The 19981-nt window shown below is 36.0% G+C and overlaps 3 protein-coding genes across 5 annotated transcripts; all 3 read right to left on the bottom strand.

Annotated features, from left to right (window-relative positions):
• Nucleotides 1–778: 778 nt before the first annotated feature.
• On the bottom strand, nt 779–2869 carry LOC111805533 (GDSL esterase/lipase At1g29670-like). The gene is made up of 5 exons (XM_087128602.1): nt 2542–2869; nt 1887–2011; nt 1483–1728; nt 1172–1418; nt 779–1087 (listed from the first exon to the last, which is right to left on the bottom strand). Exons 1-5 carry the CDS (start codon nt 2864–2866, stop codon nt 864–866), a joined length of 1167 nt encoding a protein of 388 aa, XP_086984728.1. The 5' UTR covers nt 2867–2869; the 3' UTR covers nt 779–863.
• Nucleotides 2870–4966: 2097 nt separating this feature from the next.
• Nucleotides 4967–9068, bottom strand: LOC111806016 (uncharacterized). 2 transcript variants are annotated; one of them, XM_023691336.2, is made up of 9 exons: nt 8458–9060; nt 7446–7537; nt 6655–7355; nt 6480–6550; nt 6301–6390; nt 6029–6202; nt 5871–5951; nt 5672–5798; nt 4967–5492 (listed from the first exon to the last, which is right to left on the bottom strand). In XM_023691336.2, exons 1-9 carry the CDS (start codon nt 8818–8820, stop codon nt 5353–5355), a joined length of 1839 nt encoding a protein of 612 aa, XP_023547104.2. In that variant the 5' UTR covers nt 8821–9060; the 3' UTR covers nt 4967–5352. The 2 variants fall into 2 exon arrangements, with proteins under 2 accessions (XP_023547104.2, XP_023547105.2); XM_023691337.2 differs by having other exon boundaries at nt 5354–5492; nt 5672–5767; nt 8458–9068.
• A 629-nt stretch (nt 9069–9697) lies between these two features.
• On the bottom strand, nt 9698–18822 carry PEL1 (Eukaryotic release factor 1 (eRF1) family protein). Of its 2 annotated transcripts, none has more exons than XM_023691346.2 (16): nt 18664–18822; nt 18360–18442; nt 17714–17792; nt 17059–17133; nt 16589–16645; nt 16187–16232; nt 14191–14266; nt 11968–12043; nt 11815–11847; nt 11614–11682; nt 10974–11080; nt 10827–10899; nt 10676–10714; nt 10432–10526; nt 10063–10169; nt 9698–9954 (listed from the first exon to the last, which is right to left on the bottom strand). In XM_023691346.2, exons 1-16 carry the CDS (start codon nt 18712–18714, stop codon nt 9881–9883), a joined length of 1140 nt encoding a protein of 379 aa, XP_023547114.2. In that variant the 5' UTR covers nt 18715–18822; the 3' UTR covers nt 9698–9880. The 2 variants fall into 2 exon arrangements, with proteins under 2 accessions (XP_023547114.2, XP_023547115.2); XM_023691347.2 differs by having other exon boundaries at nt 18360–18456; nt 18664–18757.
• Nucleotides 18823–19981: the final 1159 nt, after the last annotated feature.

The following is a 19981-nucleotide window of genomic DNA, read 5'->3' as shown; positions in this document are numbered from 1 at the left end:
GAGAGGCTAGACAATTTATTCATAAAATAACTAAATATATAGAAAATTAATTTATATAGGAAGCTTTGACTGGGCTAGTGATATATTTTAACAGAACCTGAGTTGCATTGATTGCAACCATTGATGACATACGAGCTGCCAATTGTTCAATGTGTTGCATGGTGCTAGCCAGATCATTGGCGAGCATGGGGGCTCACATGACATCTGACAATCGGAGATTCATCAAAATGCATCTTAGTTTTAGGTGGGTGACATTTAATTGTTCACATGTTAGGGTGAATTTTGATTTCAAATGTGTAAAATCCATTCGGTTTGAGTTTCAAATTAGTAAAGATTAATGAATAGGCAACACTTGTTCTAAATCATTTTTTACTTCCTCCAGAGTTATCATTTAGGCTCTCATTATTATTATAATCTATTTGGTAAAGAACCATTATTGATATATTATTGTGGTAATTACACGCCGTGTGATCAAATAATTAGTCACTAAGATCATAAGAGGGTCATGTGATCTTAGTGATTGGTCCAATGGTACTTAGAAACGGTCCAATGATACTTAGAAACTAATCATCTACATTTGGACTAGGTGGTAATTAGTATCGTTAAAGTCAAGCTAAATGATTCTAGTCGAAGACAAGTCATCAACGATCTTGTGATCGAAGCCAAATTATGAGACATACTTCGAAAGAAAGAAAGAAAAACATTATATATAAAAAAAAAAAAAAAACAATTTCATATGCTTTGTCACTTCCCCAATTTCTTGATAATAATACATTATGATGAACATATACTTTGGTAATAACAAATTAAAGCATTACACAAGTGGATGAACATATAAAAGGAGAGGAGAGGAGAGGCAGGCATTACTTAGGGAGGTGAACAAGCTGGTTGATATCAAAAGGGTAAGCATCACCAGCTTCTTTGGCTTTAAAGGCTCTACTTGCTAGTGCACTAATCCCCACTTCTGTTGGATGAACTGCATCCCAGAACATATACTCCATCCTGTTCGCACAAATTCTTCCTAAACGAGTACACTGCACTTGCCCTGCATCCACTTCACAGCAAGGAGCATTCAGGACCATTCTACCTGGCAAGTGCCACACAAGCTTGTCAACACAACAACACAACAACACAACAACACAACAACACAACAAGTTGTAAGAGAAGCTACCTGAGGTTGTTGGGCTCGTAGAGGAGATCTTGAACACATCAATGTACGTGAACTTAGCACCAGCCATCTTGGTGTTGAGCTGACGAACAAGGGCCTTGAGGCCGTCATTGAAGAGTTGAATAGCGTTGTTGATTTTGTCCACACATCCGCCTCCTTTGTTCTCGAAGTTGGCCCTTGCATATGGAGTGCACCCTATGGATCCCACCCCAAAAACTGCCACCTTTCTTGCTCCTTGCTCATATAGAACCTACCATGTATTCATATTATTAACTCTTGCTAACCATAGAAAATCACTAAACAACAATACAAACCTTCAAGTCGGTGTAAAGCTGGTTGTTTAGGAGAGTCGCAAATTGTTGGGGAGTAAATTGGGCACTTGTTTTGTAGAATTTTGGCATAAAATAATTATTCAGGTAATCATTGCTTCCAATTTGAACAGTATATAAGCAACTACTAAGATGGGTTGAAGTCGCACTTCTGGTTCCCAATAGGCCACGGATTCGTGAAATTGTGATATTGTGATTCTCCAATTGCTTATGAATGCTCAACACTTTCCCCTACAAACGTGAACACACAATCAATCGTACCCTTATCTACCCAAACTATTGACGATTGTTGGGAGAGAGTAGAGTCTCACGGCTCTTTTGGAGGAGCCCGAAGTAAAGCTACAAGAGCTTATGCTTAAGAAAAGGACAATATATCTCTAATCACTTACCAATGTTCTTCCAGTTTCTGGGAGAATCCCGGCACCTCCCGATGCATAGTTTACACCATCGAGAATTTCCCTACCCTTTACAGTCGTAAAGGGCGAGATATAATGGCGAAAACCCAAATATGTAGCTGAAAACCCATTAGGGTTAATGGTATCAAAACTATTTCCATTGGAAAAAAAAAAGAACGTTAGGTCGTTGTTGCTGCCTTTTGCTTACATCCCCATATAACACCAATTTCCAACTCTTTTTCCAAAACCTCTCTTCCCCGCTTTCTAAAATCTTCTCTTGAGATCGGGACCGAGGTTTGTATTCACGTTCCCTGCAGGCAATGTAACTCGCACTTTGATGAGAGTGGGTGCCGCAAAATTGTCAAATCCGTTGCTTAGAAACCGCGATTGTGACACAATCACACTTTGATGGCAGCGGACTTGCGATTGTGCGACACTCACTACTTCTCAGCAGCAAGTGAGTTAAGCCTATTCGTTCTAGGGCAAAGCAACGTATGCTCGAGCCTCTGGCCCCAGTTCAAGAACAAAGTTTTAGAAAACGGGAACGGAGAGTTTTAAAATGAAATTGGTATTACATGAGAATGTAAGCACAAGGCAACAACAAACGACTTACTGCATATAACTTTCATAGTGGAATAAGAAGACAAACCGATGAAATCAGGAGCATTTCGACCATTGGTGAAGCGTCCAGTGGGCGTTCCTTCTCTATTGAAGTCACAGCCATAAGGCTTGTAATCAGCCTTGGCATTGCCATAAGCCATTTCCATGACGTTGTTGTTTCCATTGTCAGCTTGGGAGTCCCCAAGTACAAAATAGCAACCCACTTTGGTTTTGGTTTGGGTGGTGGATTTGGATTTGGATCTGGATTTGATTCTGGATTTGATTCTGGATGATGATGATGATCCATCAACCCAGTTACTTGCAAAGCAAGCAATGGTTAAAAGACATAGAACCACCAGGGATTGACCTTTCATTGCTCAAATAATGTGTTTGAGGTTGAAGTAGCATACATTTATAGGTTTGATGATGCCAGGATTTCAACGGAAAACATGGCATTCCCAAAAATAACATCTATCAACAACCTCTACAACCATTCCTTATTTAGTAGACACACAATTCACCCTTCAATTCTTTTCAAATTTATGTCCTAAAACTTAGTAACACGACCTACTTTTTATAGGCGTTACAAATGGGATATCCTAAACAATTTGAACTAAGAAATATTTAATGTTTCTTTATAAATCCATTAATTGAGGAGATTAATATTTCACATACGACTTGATCTTAATCTAAGTGAGTTATAAACTGTTGCTCGTGAGGACTTGTCCTTTAATTTACATGGGTGAGAATAGCTCTGGTAGCCGATTTAATATGTGTACCATTTTGGGGACTTGGATCAAACAGAGAGTTAGGAATATAATGTCATGAGATGAAATTCATTTATTTACCTATAAGGGGAGTAGATGAGTTGTTCTCTTAAGTACTGATTTTGGGACTTAAAACAACGAGGCTCACTCTCTCATTGACCCAAGAGGAACTTAGTTTATGATTGGATTATAAATAAATTGTTCATTAGAGAATCAGTAATACTTGTGAAAGATGTAATTACACGAATAAAATAAACTTTTAGTCCAGCTGTAATTATGCTTAATGAATTAAAATTGATTAATTAAATAGTCTAATTAATTAATTAATTTTATATAACGGGAGATTATAATCTATAAGTTCGTAAGGTGCCCCTGCTCGTTCATAGTAGTACTAAAAGGTTAAATTTAATTGAAAGAAAAATTTGAACACTTCGTATTTGTAAGTCCATTAGGTGCCCTTGTTCAACCGTACATAAGAGCTTATAATCATTCACGTATCATATCTCAGTCATATCATTTCGTAAACACTTCATAATCATACTATTCCATATGCATATCCTAGTCATATCGTTTCCTAAACTTGTCATAGTCTTATCGTTCTTATACATATCATAGTCTTATACATATCATAGTCGTATCGTTTCATGAACATATTTTAGTCATATCGTATTCCAAATATATCCTAGCTCTATCATTTCATGAACGTGTCCTACTCATATCGTTTCATGAACGTATCCTACTATATCGTTGCATGAATGTATCCTAACCATATCGTTTTATCAACCTATAGTAATCATATCGTTCTCTATATCTAACCTAACCATATTGTTTCATCAACCTATCATAATCATATCGTTGTCTATGCATAATTCAACCATATCGTCTCATGAACATATCTTAGTCATGTCGTTACATACGTTTATCGCATCCTTCTCGTATCCTATCTCAAACATATCATCAAACCATCATATGATACGAGTTATCTTACCATTCACATATCATAATGTATATATATCATATCATAATCATATCGTTTCATAAATAATTCACACATATCAAATATATGACACGTACAGAACCACGAGGCACATGTCAACACAAAACATCAAATTATAATAATGGCAATAGTAAGACTATTTACTTGGTTGGCCTTAGCCGGCATTCTCCCTGAACTCGAGTACGTTAGAATTCTGTTTTCTCAAAGTTGCTCCAAGCATTGTCCAAAGTTGTAACCTACGTACGTCCAACTTATTTTCGTTAATAATTCACATTTCTAGCCTAAATCAACTTGAACTTGAAAATAAGACGCTAAATCAACTTGAACTTGGAAATAAGACGCTATACTAACTTCAATTGCCTTAATGAAGGTCAAATTCAACTCCGAAAGGGTCAAAACCACAGGGATCGATACGAAAAGCATCAACGCGAGCCAGATCACCGAGTTTTGAGCCGCACCGAGCAGAGTCGAGTCGACTGAACTAAAGGAGTCAATGTCTACATGCGCAACATGTGTCACTGTGGAGAAGGAGACGCATGTTCGGGTGACGTTTTAGGTCGAGGCACAGGCTTCGGAACGTAGGTTGTGGGTCGCGCGGGTTTGGGCCGTGTATGCCATCTGGCCGCATCCTCTGCATTTTGTGTTATTGGGTCATACTCACGATTTGAGTCGACAGATAGCTTAGGAATTCGTAAGGCACAACAAGAGAATGCTTCCAATCAGTAATTGTTCATGAAACATATGATGTTCTACACAATATTACACCATACAACCACACAAAAATATACATATATCTCTTCCCTCATTACACATTCCATACATGGTATACTCAAATCTTCATACAGCATTATGTACATTGCCAGGATCTGTCCCTCTGCCATTTGAGTATCAGCAAAGAAAACAAAGATTCCAAGGCACAAAGGGACCTTGACTAACCTTGCAACACGACTGGAAGAATCAACAGCGGCGTTCTACAAGAGCGACGTCAAAAGAAAATTTCCCCCACGTCGATATCCTCAACGCAGGAGCATCCTGATGGCGGTTTCTAGTATTAGGAAGTAAACTGTTTGCTCAGATTCATTTAGTGCCTGGTTTCTCAAGAAGATTTGATTGCTAAAGACCGAATCTCAGACTCGGTAGCCAATAACTTATCTCTAAGAATTACGTTATACTCGTATAAACTTTTGATCTTCTCCAAGACATCGAACATGTCGATATCAGAACTATCCTTGAACTCTGCATCAGAAAAATTGAAAATAACTGACCATGGGTTATCATCAGAGCATAAACTATGTCACATATCCACAAGCTAAGTAAATGCACTCTTGTCATGAATCAAGTGTTGCAGTGAAAAACATGTTCTACGACATATATGACCGCGTCGTGTCATAGACCAATAACATTGTGGCAGTTACCTATTGTGGGTGGTGGAGGAATAAGAGCTTCAGAATGAAACAGTTCGCCAAGCTGTGAGGAATCTCCCTCACATGGACGGGTCGAGCTTTGCTTGCCTTGTCGACAGAACCAAGCATTTATCAGAGGCTGAAGAACATGGCAATATAGAATGAATTAATAGGCATAACAAACTCAATGGATAACGAATGGGAAACTCACTCGTTCTTGTTTTGTTATTATCGTTTTCATTTCCGAGTCGGTAGCTGTTGCCTTTAACGATTTCGTGTCCTGTTTAGCAGTCTGCATAGCATAAGTCTAATCAATGCAAAATAGAGAATAAATAAGCTCATGAAGTTGTAAAATAACACAACATTTACTTGTCTGTTAAATCTAAAAGTAGTATATCCACTCTTTGCCTTTCGCTTGCGCAGCAATCCACCCTCGAGACTTGATTGAACCATGCAATCGGCGCAACTCGGTGTTGCTGATAGGTCGTTGTAATAATCATCCATTGTACTGCAGCCCCATGTAAACATTACATATTTCCTCAACTAGAAAATAAAATGAGTTAGTTTGTGAAATCATTTCGTTTTGGTTCATGAACTTCCCAAAATGTCAGGTAAGGAGAGGAAAAGATGAAGAAAAACACCTTATTCCAATGATCTTGTGCTATCTTTCGATTTCTAATATTACGCATAACACTGTCTTCGTCGCGGAGCTTTTTAATTCTGTACTCAAACTACCAACCAAACCAATTTAGAGAAAAATCTAGTTGACAGTTGACATAATATTATGTATAACACTGTCTTCGTTGCGAAAATGGCGTACCTGCACGACGAGGTAGAGAAAAATGGCGACACTAATGCAATATAGGCCACCGAGGTCTGCGAGAAAGCTAACTGCAAACAAAGAAATCATAAGTTCAATTATAATGCAAGTGACATTCCACAATAAGTTCAATAGAAAAAGGTATATAGCATAATGTTCATATGATTATATTCACCAGGGTCAAAAATGTTTTGGTTCTCGATCTCGACAATGTAGGAAGAGAGAAGATTGATGAACAAGGTGACATTTAGTACTCCATCATTGGAATTTTCAAGGGACGTTTGGAGATCGCTCGCCTTTTGAAAGAACGAACCAGGGACAAACTCATGAAATAAAGGCTGCAGGAGCTTGGAATCCTGTTGGTTACTATATATTCTAGGAAATAGATTGAATTGCACTATATTCGCGTTCTTCCCTCTGAACGTAACCGGTGTATCGTCAAAACTAGTAACGTTTTTTAGTATTCCACTAAGGAAACTTGCATGATCCTTTTTGGGATGATTCCTTGCTGAGAGGTTAAACTGAAATCCAACAGCACTGGCAGGACTACTTGGAAGATCGACGAACTGCCATGAGATATAAATCTTGTCCTGAATGAAACGACATCTTCCACATCGAACACTTATCGTTGGCCCGTCGCTGTTGTTATGACAGGAGTAGTTTGCAAAGTTTGACAGAGGCATTACTTTCTGTTTCAGAAAACCAGGATTTCCAAACACAATAGAACCGAGATCACGAACGTTTTCACAACTCATCGTAGAGACTGTGGTTATATTATATTCCATGTCGTTCACAAAGGAAGCCATATCTGGTGCATGTGCTGCTTTGATATTATGCACTTCAATGCTTCTCTTTGATATAGTTTGGTAAAGCAACCTGAGAAAACACTGCAAAGCCAAGTCAATACGAAACCAACATGAGAGAACTTCTTGCAAAGATGAAAGTATAGAGAAATTTGGTACTTACGCAGCAAACAAGCCAATGAAAAGTATCCAACTTGCTATTGAGAATGTTCCACCGAGTTCGGTTTTTCGTTTTGTGATTACTTTTTGATCATCCTGAAACACAAAGAAGGCAAGCTAATTAACTCATACCCTACCAACCAAAATATACGAAGGGTTAGGAATCACGACTCTCCACAATGGTATGATATTGTCCACTTTGAGCATAAGCTCTCGTGGCTTTGCTTTGACGCTTCCCAAAAGGCCTCATACTAATGGAGATGTATTCCTTACTTATAAACCCATGAACATTCCTTACATTAGCCAATGTGGGATTCCCTCCCAACAATCCTCCCCTCCAACAAAGTACACCCTTTGTTCGACACTTGAGGATTCTATTTGATATGGCTAACTTAAGGGCATGACTCTGATACTATGTTAGGAATCACGACTCTCCACAATGGTATGACATTGTTCATTTTGAGCATAAGCTCTCATGACTTTGCTTTGGGCTTCCCCAAAAGGCCTCGTACCAATGGAAATGTACTCCTTACTTATAAACCCATGATAATTCTCTAAATTAGGGACTCTCCCTCCCAACACTAGGCCTAGTATAATTGCAGTAACATGATGACATGTTCTATTATTTCAGCTTCTGACATGAATAAAGAACTTGGCACATAAAACATTAACTTTCAGCTCATTTCAGCTCATTTCAGCTCATTTCAGCTCAGTTCTTCAGACATAGGTTATTGAACTTTATCAATGAAGATTGAAATCTCCCATCCTGAAAATTGCCTTTTAGTGTGTGATAATAATTAACTTCATATCAACATCAGTTAACCCCTGAGATTTAAAGTTCATATCCGAGACAAATACTAGTTCCTGAATCTATTATCTTCGTATCTCTATTCTAAGATCTGAAATTATTGATGCTGAAGAATGTCCCAAAACCCAAAGTAAAACAGAGCAAATAAAGAAATCAGAACAAAACCACCATGATCAAACCACTAAGTAGCAAATAAAGGGCAGCTAACCAGCCAATGTGTAGTGGCAAAGCAGAGGTCCAATCTGCTAACCCACCATCGCATCCTGAACCACATGTTTCTGCCATCCCCAAGCTTCATGAATCTCAGAAACAAGCAGAAGAAGAGCCAGGAAGCCAGCATTACAAGTGTAGCCTGAAGAAACACAGCTTGAGACTGCATGAACATCCTAAGAGAATCAAATGAGAAAATGGTAACAGGGAAGCTAACAGCATCGCTTTCAGCTTGGCCGATCACGATGGCTGAAGAGCTGCTAAAGAGAACACAGGTATTGGTGGTTCGATCAAGAAGATGGCCTGGTGGGCAGGCGCAAAGGGAGGCATTGAAGCGGAAACTGTTGATTGGACATGACATTGGCGATCTGGGGTTGCTATTTCCAACGACCCTGAAATCAAACGCTAGAGGCGAGATTAGGGGAAGGTGTAAGTGTCCGAAATGGGATCTGGGGTTGCGATTAAGACGTGGGGTTTGCCAATAATACCATCTCTGAGAGTTCAGAGAGTGATTGATTGTATTACGATGAACAGTAATCGAGATAAAGATAATTGGAGGGAATAAAGTAAGAAAGGTGTTAGATGCTTTGTTGGAATCTATGAGGTGTGGAGCCGAATGAGAGGGAGAGAATGTAGGCAATTGGCAGCCACCGGCCTACTCGGATTCTTCAGCGTTTTTTTAATATATTTCATGTTCTTTACTGTTTCATTCAGATTCTTTCTGGAATGTGCGTCATGTTTTTTTAATCTATTTTTATATCTAATTAGATTGTAAAGATAATGATAAAGTTTCTTAAAATAAGGAAAGGAATCTGATATTATATATATATATATATATATATATCATTCTCGAATCAATTTTGAATAATCTTAATCCTTGCATGCTACTCAAATATGCTACTCAAGTCAATAAGCACAGTCGGACATCGAGTATCGTCTTCTGCGTATTTCTTACACTTCACGACCCAAATATTCTTAATGAACTTGACCCTGTCAATATCTGAGTTCGACAAGTATTACCCTTCAAGATTATATATATAGACTAAGAATAATTGGTTAAACAAACCTATTGTTTTCGAAAGTGATGGAGCAATATTTATCATAAACTTAAGGTCAATGTCGGTTTTTAATGAGATGAGAATATAAGAATATAGAACAAAAAAAAAATCACTATTATCTAATTAATTCTCGTGTTTTTCTCTAATTTACATTAATCCTTATATTTAGTTCTATATAAGTGTAAAAGTTGTGGCAAAATATAACATACACACTTGTAAGTTACACAAGATTTACATAATCTAGGGGTACACCACACCCTTCATTCAATCTACAGTTTAGAAGAATACAGAGATAATGAGTGTCTTGTCTTATTACTTGCAGGCCCCCATGGCCCTAAATTAAATAACCTTTATTCATTGCATTTACATCTCTATGTCCTCGAGTTCCGGCAGAGGAAATCGAAGGATTGCTGCAATTCCAGTTATCTGAGCGAGTTCTGTTCGTACAAAACAATTAGAATTCGTTTTCATCTAACATCAAGGGTAGAGATGAACCAACCACTCGTTTTTTTCATTAAAAGTAATGATCGAAAACATATACTTACGCTCTCCAGAGACGTGCATGGATGAAAATATATGAACGGTGCCACCTGAATCCTTAACTGAATCGACCAAATTGACGTATTTTTGTCGCTCCGTTATATCATTATTCCTGCACAAAATTGTGTTGTTAAATTAAACAACTATGTTTATTCTAGGCAAATGCGCTATGCTGACTACTACGATGAAAGAAAGCTCATGAAGCCAAACTTTCTAGCCCCAAAGGCAAAGAAGATTGCACGAAATGTTTGTTGAATTTCATGAATGCTCAGATAACATTGAGCCCGCAAATTCGTTTTATAAACTTAATATGATTGCACATCGACACAACAATACAGAGAAACCCGTCACAAAATGGTTAGGGGAAACGACACCTGAAGAGATCATCAGTAATGAGAAGCGTTTGAATAGCCATTCGTTCATGGGCAACCTCCACGTGTTTTGGTCCATAACAAGCACGGTCTGGCTCCTGCACAGTCACAACATGAGTTCAACAAAACCAAGACAGAATCTATAAGATTGTCTTTGTTAAAGTAATAAATATGCAGACAACCACAATATGTTAATACATAAGAAGAAAATAACTTCAACGCAGAAAACCTAGAACTGGAAACTCACATTAGAGAGCATGGTAAAGAAATCCTTTAGAGCTCGCACCTAGACAGAAGAAAAGGAGACAAAAAGGAAAGAGGAGATTAACTTGGGGACATTAACGCACACTAGTGCACGGTTGTACATGTGAAGTTTGGCAACATAGAGCGTAAAGAACCTCTTGAGCTGCTTTAGTGTCTTTTATCATATTCATGACATTTGAAGCATCCAAAACCTCTCGTAAACTATGCCTATCAAGAAAAAGAATATGATTAACTATTTGAGATTTTTAATTCAGCTTCAGAGAGAAAAATATAGACCATACTTGTATCCTGAGGTTGTATGTGTTAGAATTATGCGGGATTTATTCTCGATAATAGGTCTTAGCTGTCTTCTTTCAGCTTCTAATAATAAGTGCCGATGGAACTGGTCCTAAAGCACGGATAGCAAAACAAAATTAAGCTAAAATAATTATAAAAATGAATATAAAGTCCAATGTAATTCAAACCGCAAAAAAAAAAAAAAAAAAAAAAAAAAAAAAAAAAAAAAAAAAACACACACACACACAAGTTACTGGGCTCGTTCAGTAACCATTTTGTTTTTGGATTTTGGTTTATGAAAGTTAGGCTCATAAACACCAGTTCCACTTATAAGTTCCTTTATTTTGTTATCCACTTTCTACCAACATTTTCAAAAAACATGCCAAGTTTTGAAAACTATTTCTAGAATTTGGAAAAAGTTAGACTTTTCTTTTAGAAATATGAAAACCATAAAATGAAAGATTGGAAGAAACAAGCATAAATATTAAAAACAGAAAACTAAAAAAAATGAAATCATTATCGAACAGAACTTAAAAATATATAATAATTAGTTTTTCATCATCCAACAAGATTCGTTGCCAAAACTATAATTTCAAGTTCCATTTTTAATTATTTTAGAGAGAGTATTTTGGGGGTACTTCAGACCTTGGTAAATCCAGGACTAGCTATCACTGCACAGCGTACCACTTTAAAATCAACATGCTTCAAGAAAGCCTACATAAAGCACAAAAACCAGTTAGAACCAAAAAGGACACGCCTAAGTTTGTTCACTAACGTGAGAACATACTCAGGCATTACAATGCTTATTCAAGGCCTGCGAAACATTAAAATTTTGATAAGACATACCTGTAAAACATTCTCGAAGAATTTATTCAAGGCCTGTGGAAGAAAAAATAAATTGGAGACATCAGTTTCTAACCTACTAATGACTAGAACATTATTGTCTGCTGCACTGATCTAAAGAGAAGTGAAAAGTGACTCTGGCTAGCAGAATCATACCGACTCATAACCAGCAATGGCTGACCCATGCTTGCGAGGAATTGAAGTTTCGATTCGAGCTCGAGTAATTGTCATACTGTGATATAAAAATCATCGTAACATTAACACACAAACAACCAAAATCACTTGCATAGCGCTGCAATAGTTAGATAACATTCTGACAGAAAGTGAACATCGAATAGAGAAATTGCTTTCTTTTATTGGATGGAAAACTGATCCAGGGCATTAATTGTGGCTAAAGAGTCCATGTCTGACACATACTGAACACTCAGATACCTCACACTAGTTAAACATGTTTTTGGACATTTGAATTAGAATTTTGAAAGATAATCAATTGATGTAGAAAGAATTGCAAGAAATCTAATAAATTGTGGAGTATCAAATTTCAACTTCTCCAACATGTAATTGTTCTGTAATTATTCCCCTTTTCTTCATAGTCTCCAATTTAATTTACTCTCCTTCTAGTCTTTAAATATTCCATTCCTGTCGATAAAACAGTTATTTTTATGGAGAGAAGAATAACAGACATTAGACCAGGATCCTCACTGATAACAAAGATTCCATATTAAAAATAATAGAAAATTACTCTTTTTTTTGTCCCTGAGGTTTATACTTAGAGTCTATTTAGCTGCTAAAGTTTCAAAAACAACACTTCAGTCTTATAGTGCGGGAAATAGTTCTAAATGATCCCTAGAGTTAGTTGACGGAGTAGAAAAACGACATGACAATTAGTTGGTGATGAAACTGCTTATGCGTCATCTTTAAATGGGAAAAAATTAATTTCATATTATATATATTCTTATGTGGCCTTTTCTCTTTTTCTCCCTCCTTCCTCTTGTCCCTACTCCTCTATTCTTCATTTTCATCCTCTTCAGCAGATCTTGCTGCCACACTACTGCCATGATCATTGTCTTCGTACTAAAGCGTCTTCATCTTCTATCCACTTTCTGCCAACCAGTTCCCCTCTCTCACAACCAAACTAAAAAAAAAAAAAAAAACCCACGTGTCTTCCTTTTTTTTCCTTGTTCTAAAGTCAAGTCCTCGGACTAAAGTTGAATTTAAAAGAGCAATACTATCAAGTTAAAGAGACAAAATAATGAAATAAGGATGTTGGCCATGGAAGCCAATCAACGTGTGCAATGTCAAACACTGCAAACAGGGAATCTGGCGAACCTCTTGCGCAACAATTCTATATAAAGCAATTTTTTTCAGTCTCGAAAAGGCACAAGGAGGAGGAATTTCGATGTGTGAAATGGTGGAGAGGTAAATTCGCTAAAAAGTTTAAGCCCAAAGTGTCTGATTCTGAATTTCTGATGTTAATAGGTTTGATGATGGATAGAATAGTTTTAAAGCTGAGTGTTTGTTATGATCTTAATAATTGGAGCAACACTAGCAGCAGTAGCAATCTGAGTTCAACTAGATATGAAATTAATTCACTTAATGTGTTTGATAATGGGTGGAATAGCTTCAAGCCAAAGGGTCTGATTGTAATGTCTTTAATGGTGGGTGAAAGCTTAAATCTGGAAATATGGGGTAGATCCTGTGATTGGAAGAGCCCAAAAGGGTTTTAGTGGGGCGTTTAACAAAGGGATTCACTCAAAATTTGAGAATTATAAAAGTAACAATTTTGTAAATATGAAGAACTTCAAGAACAGTGGGATGGTTGAACAGTAACAAGAAGAATAGTAGCGAAAAATCCACATAAGAAAACAAAGAAGGGAGAGAGTAGGAACGAAGACGCTATCAACCGTGGTGGTGGCAAGAACTGCTGAAGGAGGAGGAAAATGAAGAAACGAGTAGGGATGAGAGAAAGACGGACGAAAGAGAAAAGGTTGTATAAGAAAAATAAATAATATAAAATTAATATTTCTTGGTTTACTCATTTAAAAATGATAGGCAGTGGAGTCTCAGTAACTGCTGGTCATTTTTCTGCTTAGTCAACTAACCCTGGGACTATTTAGAATAATTTTTCAAACCTCAAGGGCCAAAGTGTTGCTTTTGAAATATCATAAACCAAATAGGCACTATACAACTTAGGGACCAACGGAATAATTTCACCTAAAAATAATTAACAAGACCAAGCATATCTTCATGTAACTAATTCCAGATATGCAGAGGATAAATATTTTAGAATAGACCCATGTCCATCCGTAGGTCAAAATGACTGCTTACATATATTTATATGGGAAAACCCAAATGTTAGCCCAATAACAATAAAGTTACCTTTTTCCGACAAGAAGAACATGTGCTAATCCTTCTTGCATTAAAACCACGGCCAAGTCAGCACTAGCAGCAGGATCTGAGGTGTATAGAAGTCAACAACCATTCATCATCCTTCTTGACATATGCTATAGACTACTATAGATAATAATTATAATTATAACAAAGGAAACGCCTACCATAGCTAGCTAATCACTGTCTAAATAATTCTAAAAAAAATATTTGGAAGTTCGATATGCACGACCTCTAACTATTTCAAAAACAGAACAGTAGATGCTTCTTTCCAGATCGACCTTAAAATAAACCTAAAATCAAATTTACCTTCATTAAATGTTTTCAACAATAAAATCAACCATATTGGTTTCTTATAACTAGTAATTTAGCACTAGCCACCATGAGAATAGCTCAAGTAGTTAAGGCAATCTATCCTCAACTAAAATGTCAAATGTTCAAATTTCAACCCAGACATGTTGAACTCAAAAATTATAATTGCACACTATATTGGGATATTCCCAAGCCTCCTTTAGAAATCTCTCATTTGGATTTTAAGATTTCCAAGCCCCTAGGTGTTAAGAAGGGGAAATGGTTTTATTCCAGTCTATCATTTGTTTTATTCTCGTTAAAAAGGGCACTTTCTTCCTGTCATCCATACTTGGAAGAGAACTTTTGAAATTCAGATTTATTTGAAGAAATATGTACAAAGATGTTACACCCTATGATCAGAATGTCCCCTTTCCACCCTCCCCTTCACCTATCTTACCCCAAAACAACCATTTGTCTTTACTCCTTTGGATCTAGATGGTTTAACAAGAGAAGTTGTTCACTTGACAAAGTACCCTACACCTCATGGTCACATCTCAGAGGTTGATTCAAAGGTAAGTTTGAGTAGTGTGGAATCAGTCATTCAGCCAGTGGAATGTTGTATGGAGGTTGATGTACTTGAAATTTTTTTTTTTTTTTTTTTTTTTTTTTTTTTTTTGAAGCTTTTGACTTACTATTTCAAGATTGTGACAACAAGACTCCTCCTATTTCTTCATCTTTATTGGCCAAATTTTTTTTGTTGTAGAAGCTTGTGGTCTTGAGTTTCGTGAAATTTCTCTTTTGGCTTGAGAATGGCATGGTTTAGCTTTGCACAGTTTTGTTTCTTATCTAAGATAATTGGATTAACTTTGCATGAAGAGAATTTTTACTCCTTTGTTTACTACTTTGTTGGTGGTTCTTCCGAAGTTTCTTTTTATGGGATGGTTGTTCTTGAAAAACTAGAGAGTTTATTGAGCGATCATATGCAGATTTGGCTTGAAGTATAGAATTCGATGGAATCAATCTTTTTGGTATTGAGAAGATTTCTGGTTTTGTTGCATCAGGATGCCTTGTGATTGCTTTTAAAAGGTTTTTTTGTTTATTGGTGATCATACGCACTAAAGAGTTTATCGAGCGATCATATGGAGATTTGGCTTTTAGTATAGTATTTGATGGAATCAATCTTTTTGGTATTGAGAAGCTTTCTGGTTTTGTTGCATCAGGATGCCTTGTGATTGCTTTTAAAAGGTTTTTTTGTTTATTCGTGATCAATTTTTGGTTTTCTTTGGAATATTTGAAGTAGCAATTAATTTTTAGCATTTGGTGGAGGCCTTATTCATAGTTTCATCATTCTTTTGTAAGCTCTCCAACTCTTCCAGTCAAAGATATTAGAAAAAATCTTGGTTCTTTAAAAATTTATTTAGTTTCTTGGTTAATATCTATAAGGTTATATTTGTTGTTTGTACTTTTTTCTTTTCCACTCCTTTTTATAGTTTGTATCCCTTGAACTTTTATTCCTTCTCATTATATCAATAAGAAGTTGTTCCTTGTAAAAAAAAATTAAAAATAATTTTTTTAAAAAGTAATTATACTCTTATGTGAAGAAAATCAATGCACAGTAGTATATTTAATGCAACCAATTGAACATCCTTTCATTTATAATATGACAAAAGCAGTAATAGTTTACCCAGAAACATACCAGAGGCTTGATGAAGTACATCTAGAGCAAAAGAGTCCCAAACATCCTAGAAAATGGGGAAGAATTTCTCCTCGTCAGTATTTGTTTTTTTATGAAAACATGACCTTTCATGGAGAACAATAAAAGAGTGCAGGGAGAGAAATAAAATCCAGCATAACAAAAGAACGCTAACTAGCTATACGCAAAATGGATCTAATCCAAGAAAATCAAACCTAAGAGAAAGAATCAGTTTCTTATCAAAAACAGGGTGGGAGCTCTAATTTCCAAACATTAACAAACGATATGTTGAAGGGTTTAATTTTTTGGAAGGGGCTGGGTGCAGAAAAACAACATTTTGGGAAATGTACAGAGATTGAGAAGTTATATGTCACCCGATGTTTAAAGCACAAGGAAAAATTTTACCTTTCTCAAAACAAATGGCCGATGCAGCTCAAGTTCTAAAGTATGGTAAGCCCCTATCTGAAATGAAGCATTAGTAGTTAATAAGCTAAATCATCCCTTAAATATCCAAACGATAATATATGACTACTCTTTTAGAAAGGAAAAAAAAAAATCACAAGAATTAATAAAAGCAAAACTTGGCTATGTTATTGTTTAAAAGATTTATTTTTCTTGACTGGAGTCCCCTTCTTTAGTAGGACTTCTTTAATGGGATTGTTATATTTAATGTCCTTGTGTCTTTCATTTTTTTCTAATGAAAGTTTGGTTCTTTAAAAATAATAATAAAAATTAGTATTCTCTGGAATAATCTCTATTTGATTGCAATTATCTCTAAGTTCTCCCTTGAGCATTTATTCCTTTTCATTATATCAATGAGAAGTTGTTTTTTGTTCTAAAAATAATAATAACAAAATAATTAACACTGTACTTACCTTCACATGCTCATTTTCCAGAATATTTTTTCCACGTATCCGCAAAACAGATCCAACTTTGTCATAATCTGCCACCTAAAATATGTTCCATGTGAACAAAAGTTATATGGGATGCATCTTCAAAGTGTACACAAAATAAGTGCAGAATAAGGATGTGGAATGCATAATGAAAAGTTTAGAAATTATTAACACTATTTCATATTTCTGAATAATGGTTTCTGGGGCTATAATCTTACGTTTTATCGTCGTTTTATGAGGACAGAGTGGCTAAATAGGATCCTAGTTGGTTAAGAAATCCATTAGTATCTTGGTATCCAGAGTTTGGGTGAATTTCCTACTTCTAATTAGAAGTTTTAGTTCAAAACAAATGGGAGTTGCTACTTCAACTTTGTCTCTTCCAAGAGGATTTCTCATCTTCTTCTTTGGAAAAATCTACATTTATAGAATAGGGGTACTGAGAGCTCTAAATATCCTGGACGGTGCTGAACTAGCCTAAGCACTACCATTTAAATTATAACAATTCTTAGTACCTTGAACACAAGAATAACGCACTTGAACTATTTTACCAATTCATGGAAAATTTATAACAGTGCTCACAGGACCACCAATTCTTACATTTGTTTTGCCATGTCAATAAGTTGTTAGAATTTCATACCTCCTCAACTTTTATTTCTAGCTTGAGTTTCACTCGTTCTGCATCTCTTCCTCCAGAAGCCATCTCTCTGATGACTTTCCTGTCATCAATCATATGCATGCCAAACGAGTATATAAATAAGAAGCCAAAGAACTCAGGGGAACTCTAACTAAGCTCTCAATACACCAATTTTAACCTTAAATCTTCGACTTTATCAAAGTAAATCCCAAGCTTGAATAAGCTTCAAAATCAGTTGCCAAACCAGTTTTCATTTTTTAAAAAATTGAGTATTAGTTCTTCTGGGTCATGTTAGATTTGAGCATTGGTCATGTTAGATTTGAGCATTTCATAGCATTGTTGGAATGCCTTTTTACCTTTCGTAGTATTTTGTTTGTTGAAATTTGCGTAATAAAGTAGTTAATTGGTGGGAAATTTTCAGTTTGTAGTTTTGAGGAAGTACAAATTCACCGTTCATTCAAGTTTAGGGTTCAATTAATAAAATTCAAAGTTCAACGGCTGAGTTTTACCCACTTAACTAACTGCTGGTGTTAAAACTGATATTTCTTATCCAAACTTGCATCAGAAAAATAAACCCAAAATAAAATTATACTTAAGACAATAAAAATTAAATGAGAAATAAGAACTTGAGCATGGCAGAAGGAGATACCTAACGGTGACAGCCATAACAGTGTCTCCCGGAGCAATCAAATTGAACGCATGCCATAGATCATCTGAATCAAGTGGCACCATCTGCCCCAACAAGACTCCAGAACAGAAATCAGCCACAGATATATATATCGATCAATTGTGTTCCACATAAAAATCTTGTGACGAGAAGAATCACCGCGTAATACATACTTTCATTCAAAGAAATTCGGTTCCAGAAAAGAACAAGAACAAGAAGATCGAACGCGCAAAGGGTAGGAAAAATAATAGAATTTTTAATCGAGTTTAACAAGTTTTGGCAATACCTTGACACTACCAGACCCATTCTGATCAAGCTGTTTGCGTACGATCTTCATTATTCCACCAGAAAGTTTGAATTCCTAATGTCTGTCTCAGTGCCTCTCCCTTTATAGTAACGAATTTCAATCAAATATGCCAAAATCAAAATGCCCTAAACTGGAATTAGGTTTAGTTTTTTCTCGCGCGTTTTTTTAGTATAAATAAAATGATTAATTATGCTCTACCAATGAAAATTGATATGAATTTATATTAATAATATTTTAAACGTTATCATCATTTCATTTTTAATCGCCGTGTCTAGCAATAAACTCAATTAGGTGAGAGAGGATGTCACGGTCATGCTCGTTCAAGGCGTGTTGTCCATGGACGCATGCTCATGACAAGCCAAACCCTTTATGTCTTTCGATATTGTATTGTTTTACTTTTGTACTTCTAGTAACTATGACGTTTCGAAAAAATCATGTTTGAGTCTGCCATGAAACGCCTCAAAATGTACTCTAGGGGGATATAACTAGTTCTCAACTTCTCCTTACCCGATAGTTATATGCAGTAAGTCGTTGTTGTTGCCTTTTTGCTTACATTTCCATGTAACATCAATTTCAATTTTTCAAATCTTGCTTTCAAAACTTTCTTTCAAAATCTCTCTGCCCCCGTTTTCTAGAACTTTCCTTTTGAACCGGGGCCAGAGACTCGAGCATACGTCGCTTGCCCGTAGGCGATGCAAGAACGAATAGGCTTAACTCACTTTGTTGTTGAGAAGTGAATGCCGCATTTATATATATATATCTGTAGACGGTTTTTAGGTGTTTGATGGTCTATTTGAGAATATTCTTGCCAACTTTTATTTCTTCTTATTTTCTTTTATTTTTAAGAATCAATTGAAGATAATGAAAAGAAAAATGGAATTTTATGCCAACGTCTTAGGTACGTTCAACTCTGAGGTAAAGTTGAAAATACTCATTTATAGTGTAAAAGTTGTAACCGTTCGCTTTTTGAGGCTTCAAATCACGAAGCATTATATAAACTCGGGTGAAAAAGGTAATTTAAAAATAATTAAACGAGAGAAAATATTAAATTTCAAAAACAACATAAAAATATAAAACAAAGATGACTTTGGTTTAACATCCCCTTGTAGGCAAACGCTCCTACACGCTCCCACCATCGACCATTCATCGACTATCCATTTGAAAGACGAAAAATAATAAGAATGAGTATAAAAATACTTAGTAAGCAACGTACTTGTAGGCTCTCATCAAAATTTCTTTGCTATAGGTGCATTTAGCTTTTCATTCTCTATCTTCATGGTCATCTAGTCATCACGTC

This window comes from Cucurbita pepo, chromosome 11 (assembly GCF_057944985.1).
Source record: "Cucurbita pepo subsp. pepo isolate OVF chromosome 11, ASM5794498v1, whole genome shotgun sequence".
NCBI classification, from domain to species: Eukaryota; Viridiplantae; Streptophyta; class Magnoliopsida; order Cucurbitales; family Cucurbitaceae; genus Cucurbita; species Cucurbita pepo.
Note: the sequence above shows the minus strand (reverse complement) of the source record. Positions and strands in the feature narration are given on the sequence as shown.

Excerpts from the sequence above, each read along its gene's own strand:
- LOC111805533 (XM_087128602.1), bottom strand. The coding sequence starts at position 2,866 with ATGAAAGGTCAATCCCTGGTGGTTCTATGTCTTTTAACCATTGCTTGC. Across the intron at positions 2,012-2,541 it reads AAATGCTCCTGATTTCATCG|CTACATATTTGGGTTTTCGC; the intron begins GTTTGTCTTCTT and ends ATGGGTTTTCAG. Across the intron at positions 1,729-1,886 it reads CAGAAACTGGAAGAACATTG|GGGAAAGTGTTGAGCATTCA; the intron begins GTAAGTGATTAG and ends TCACGTTTGTAG.
- PEL1 (XM_023691346.2), bottom strand. The coding sequence starts at position 18,714 with ATGAAGATCGTACGCAAACAGCTTGATCAGAATGGGTCTGGTAGTGTC. Across the intron at positions 11,848-11,967 it reads CCATTGCTGGTTATGAGTCG|GCCTTGAATAAATTCTTCGA; the intron begins GTATGATTCTGC and ends TTTCTTCCACAG. Across the intron at positions 11,683-11,814 it reads TCTTCGAGAATGTTTTACAG|GCTTTCTTGAAGCATGTTGA; the intron begins GTATGTCTTATC and ends TGCTTTATGTAG.
- LOC111806016 (XM_023691336.2), bottom strand. The coding sequence starts at position 8,820 with ATGTCATGTCCAATCAACAGTTTCCGCTTCAATGCCTCCCTTTGCGCC. Across the intron at positions 7,538-8,457 it reads TTGCCACTACACATTGGCTG|GATGATCAAAAAGTAATCAC; the intron begins GTTAGCTGCCCT and ends TTTGTGTTTCAG. Across the intron at positions 5,799-5,870 it reads TAATAACAAAACAAGAACGA|CCTCTGATAAATGCTTGGTT; the intron begins GTGAGTTTCCCA and ends CATGTTCTTCAG.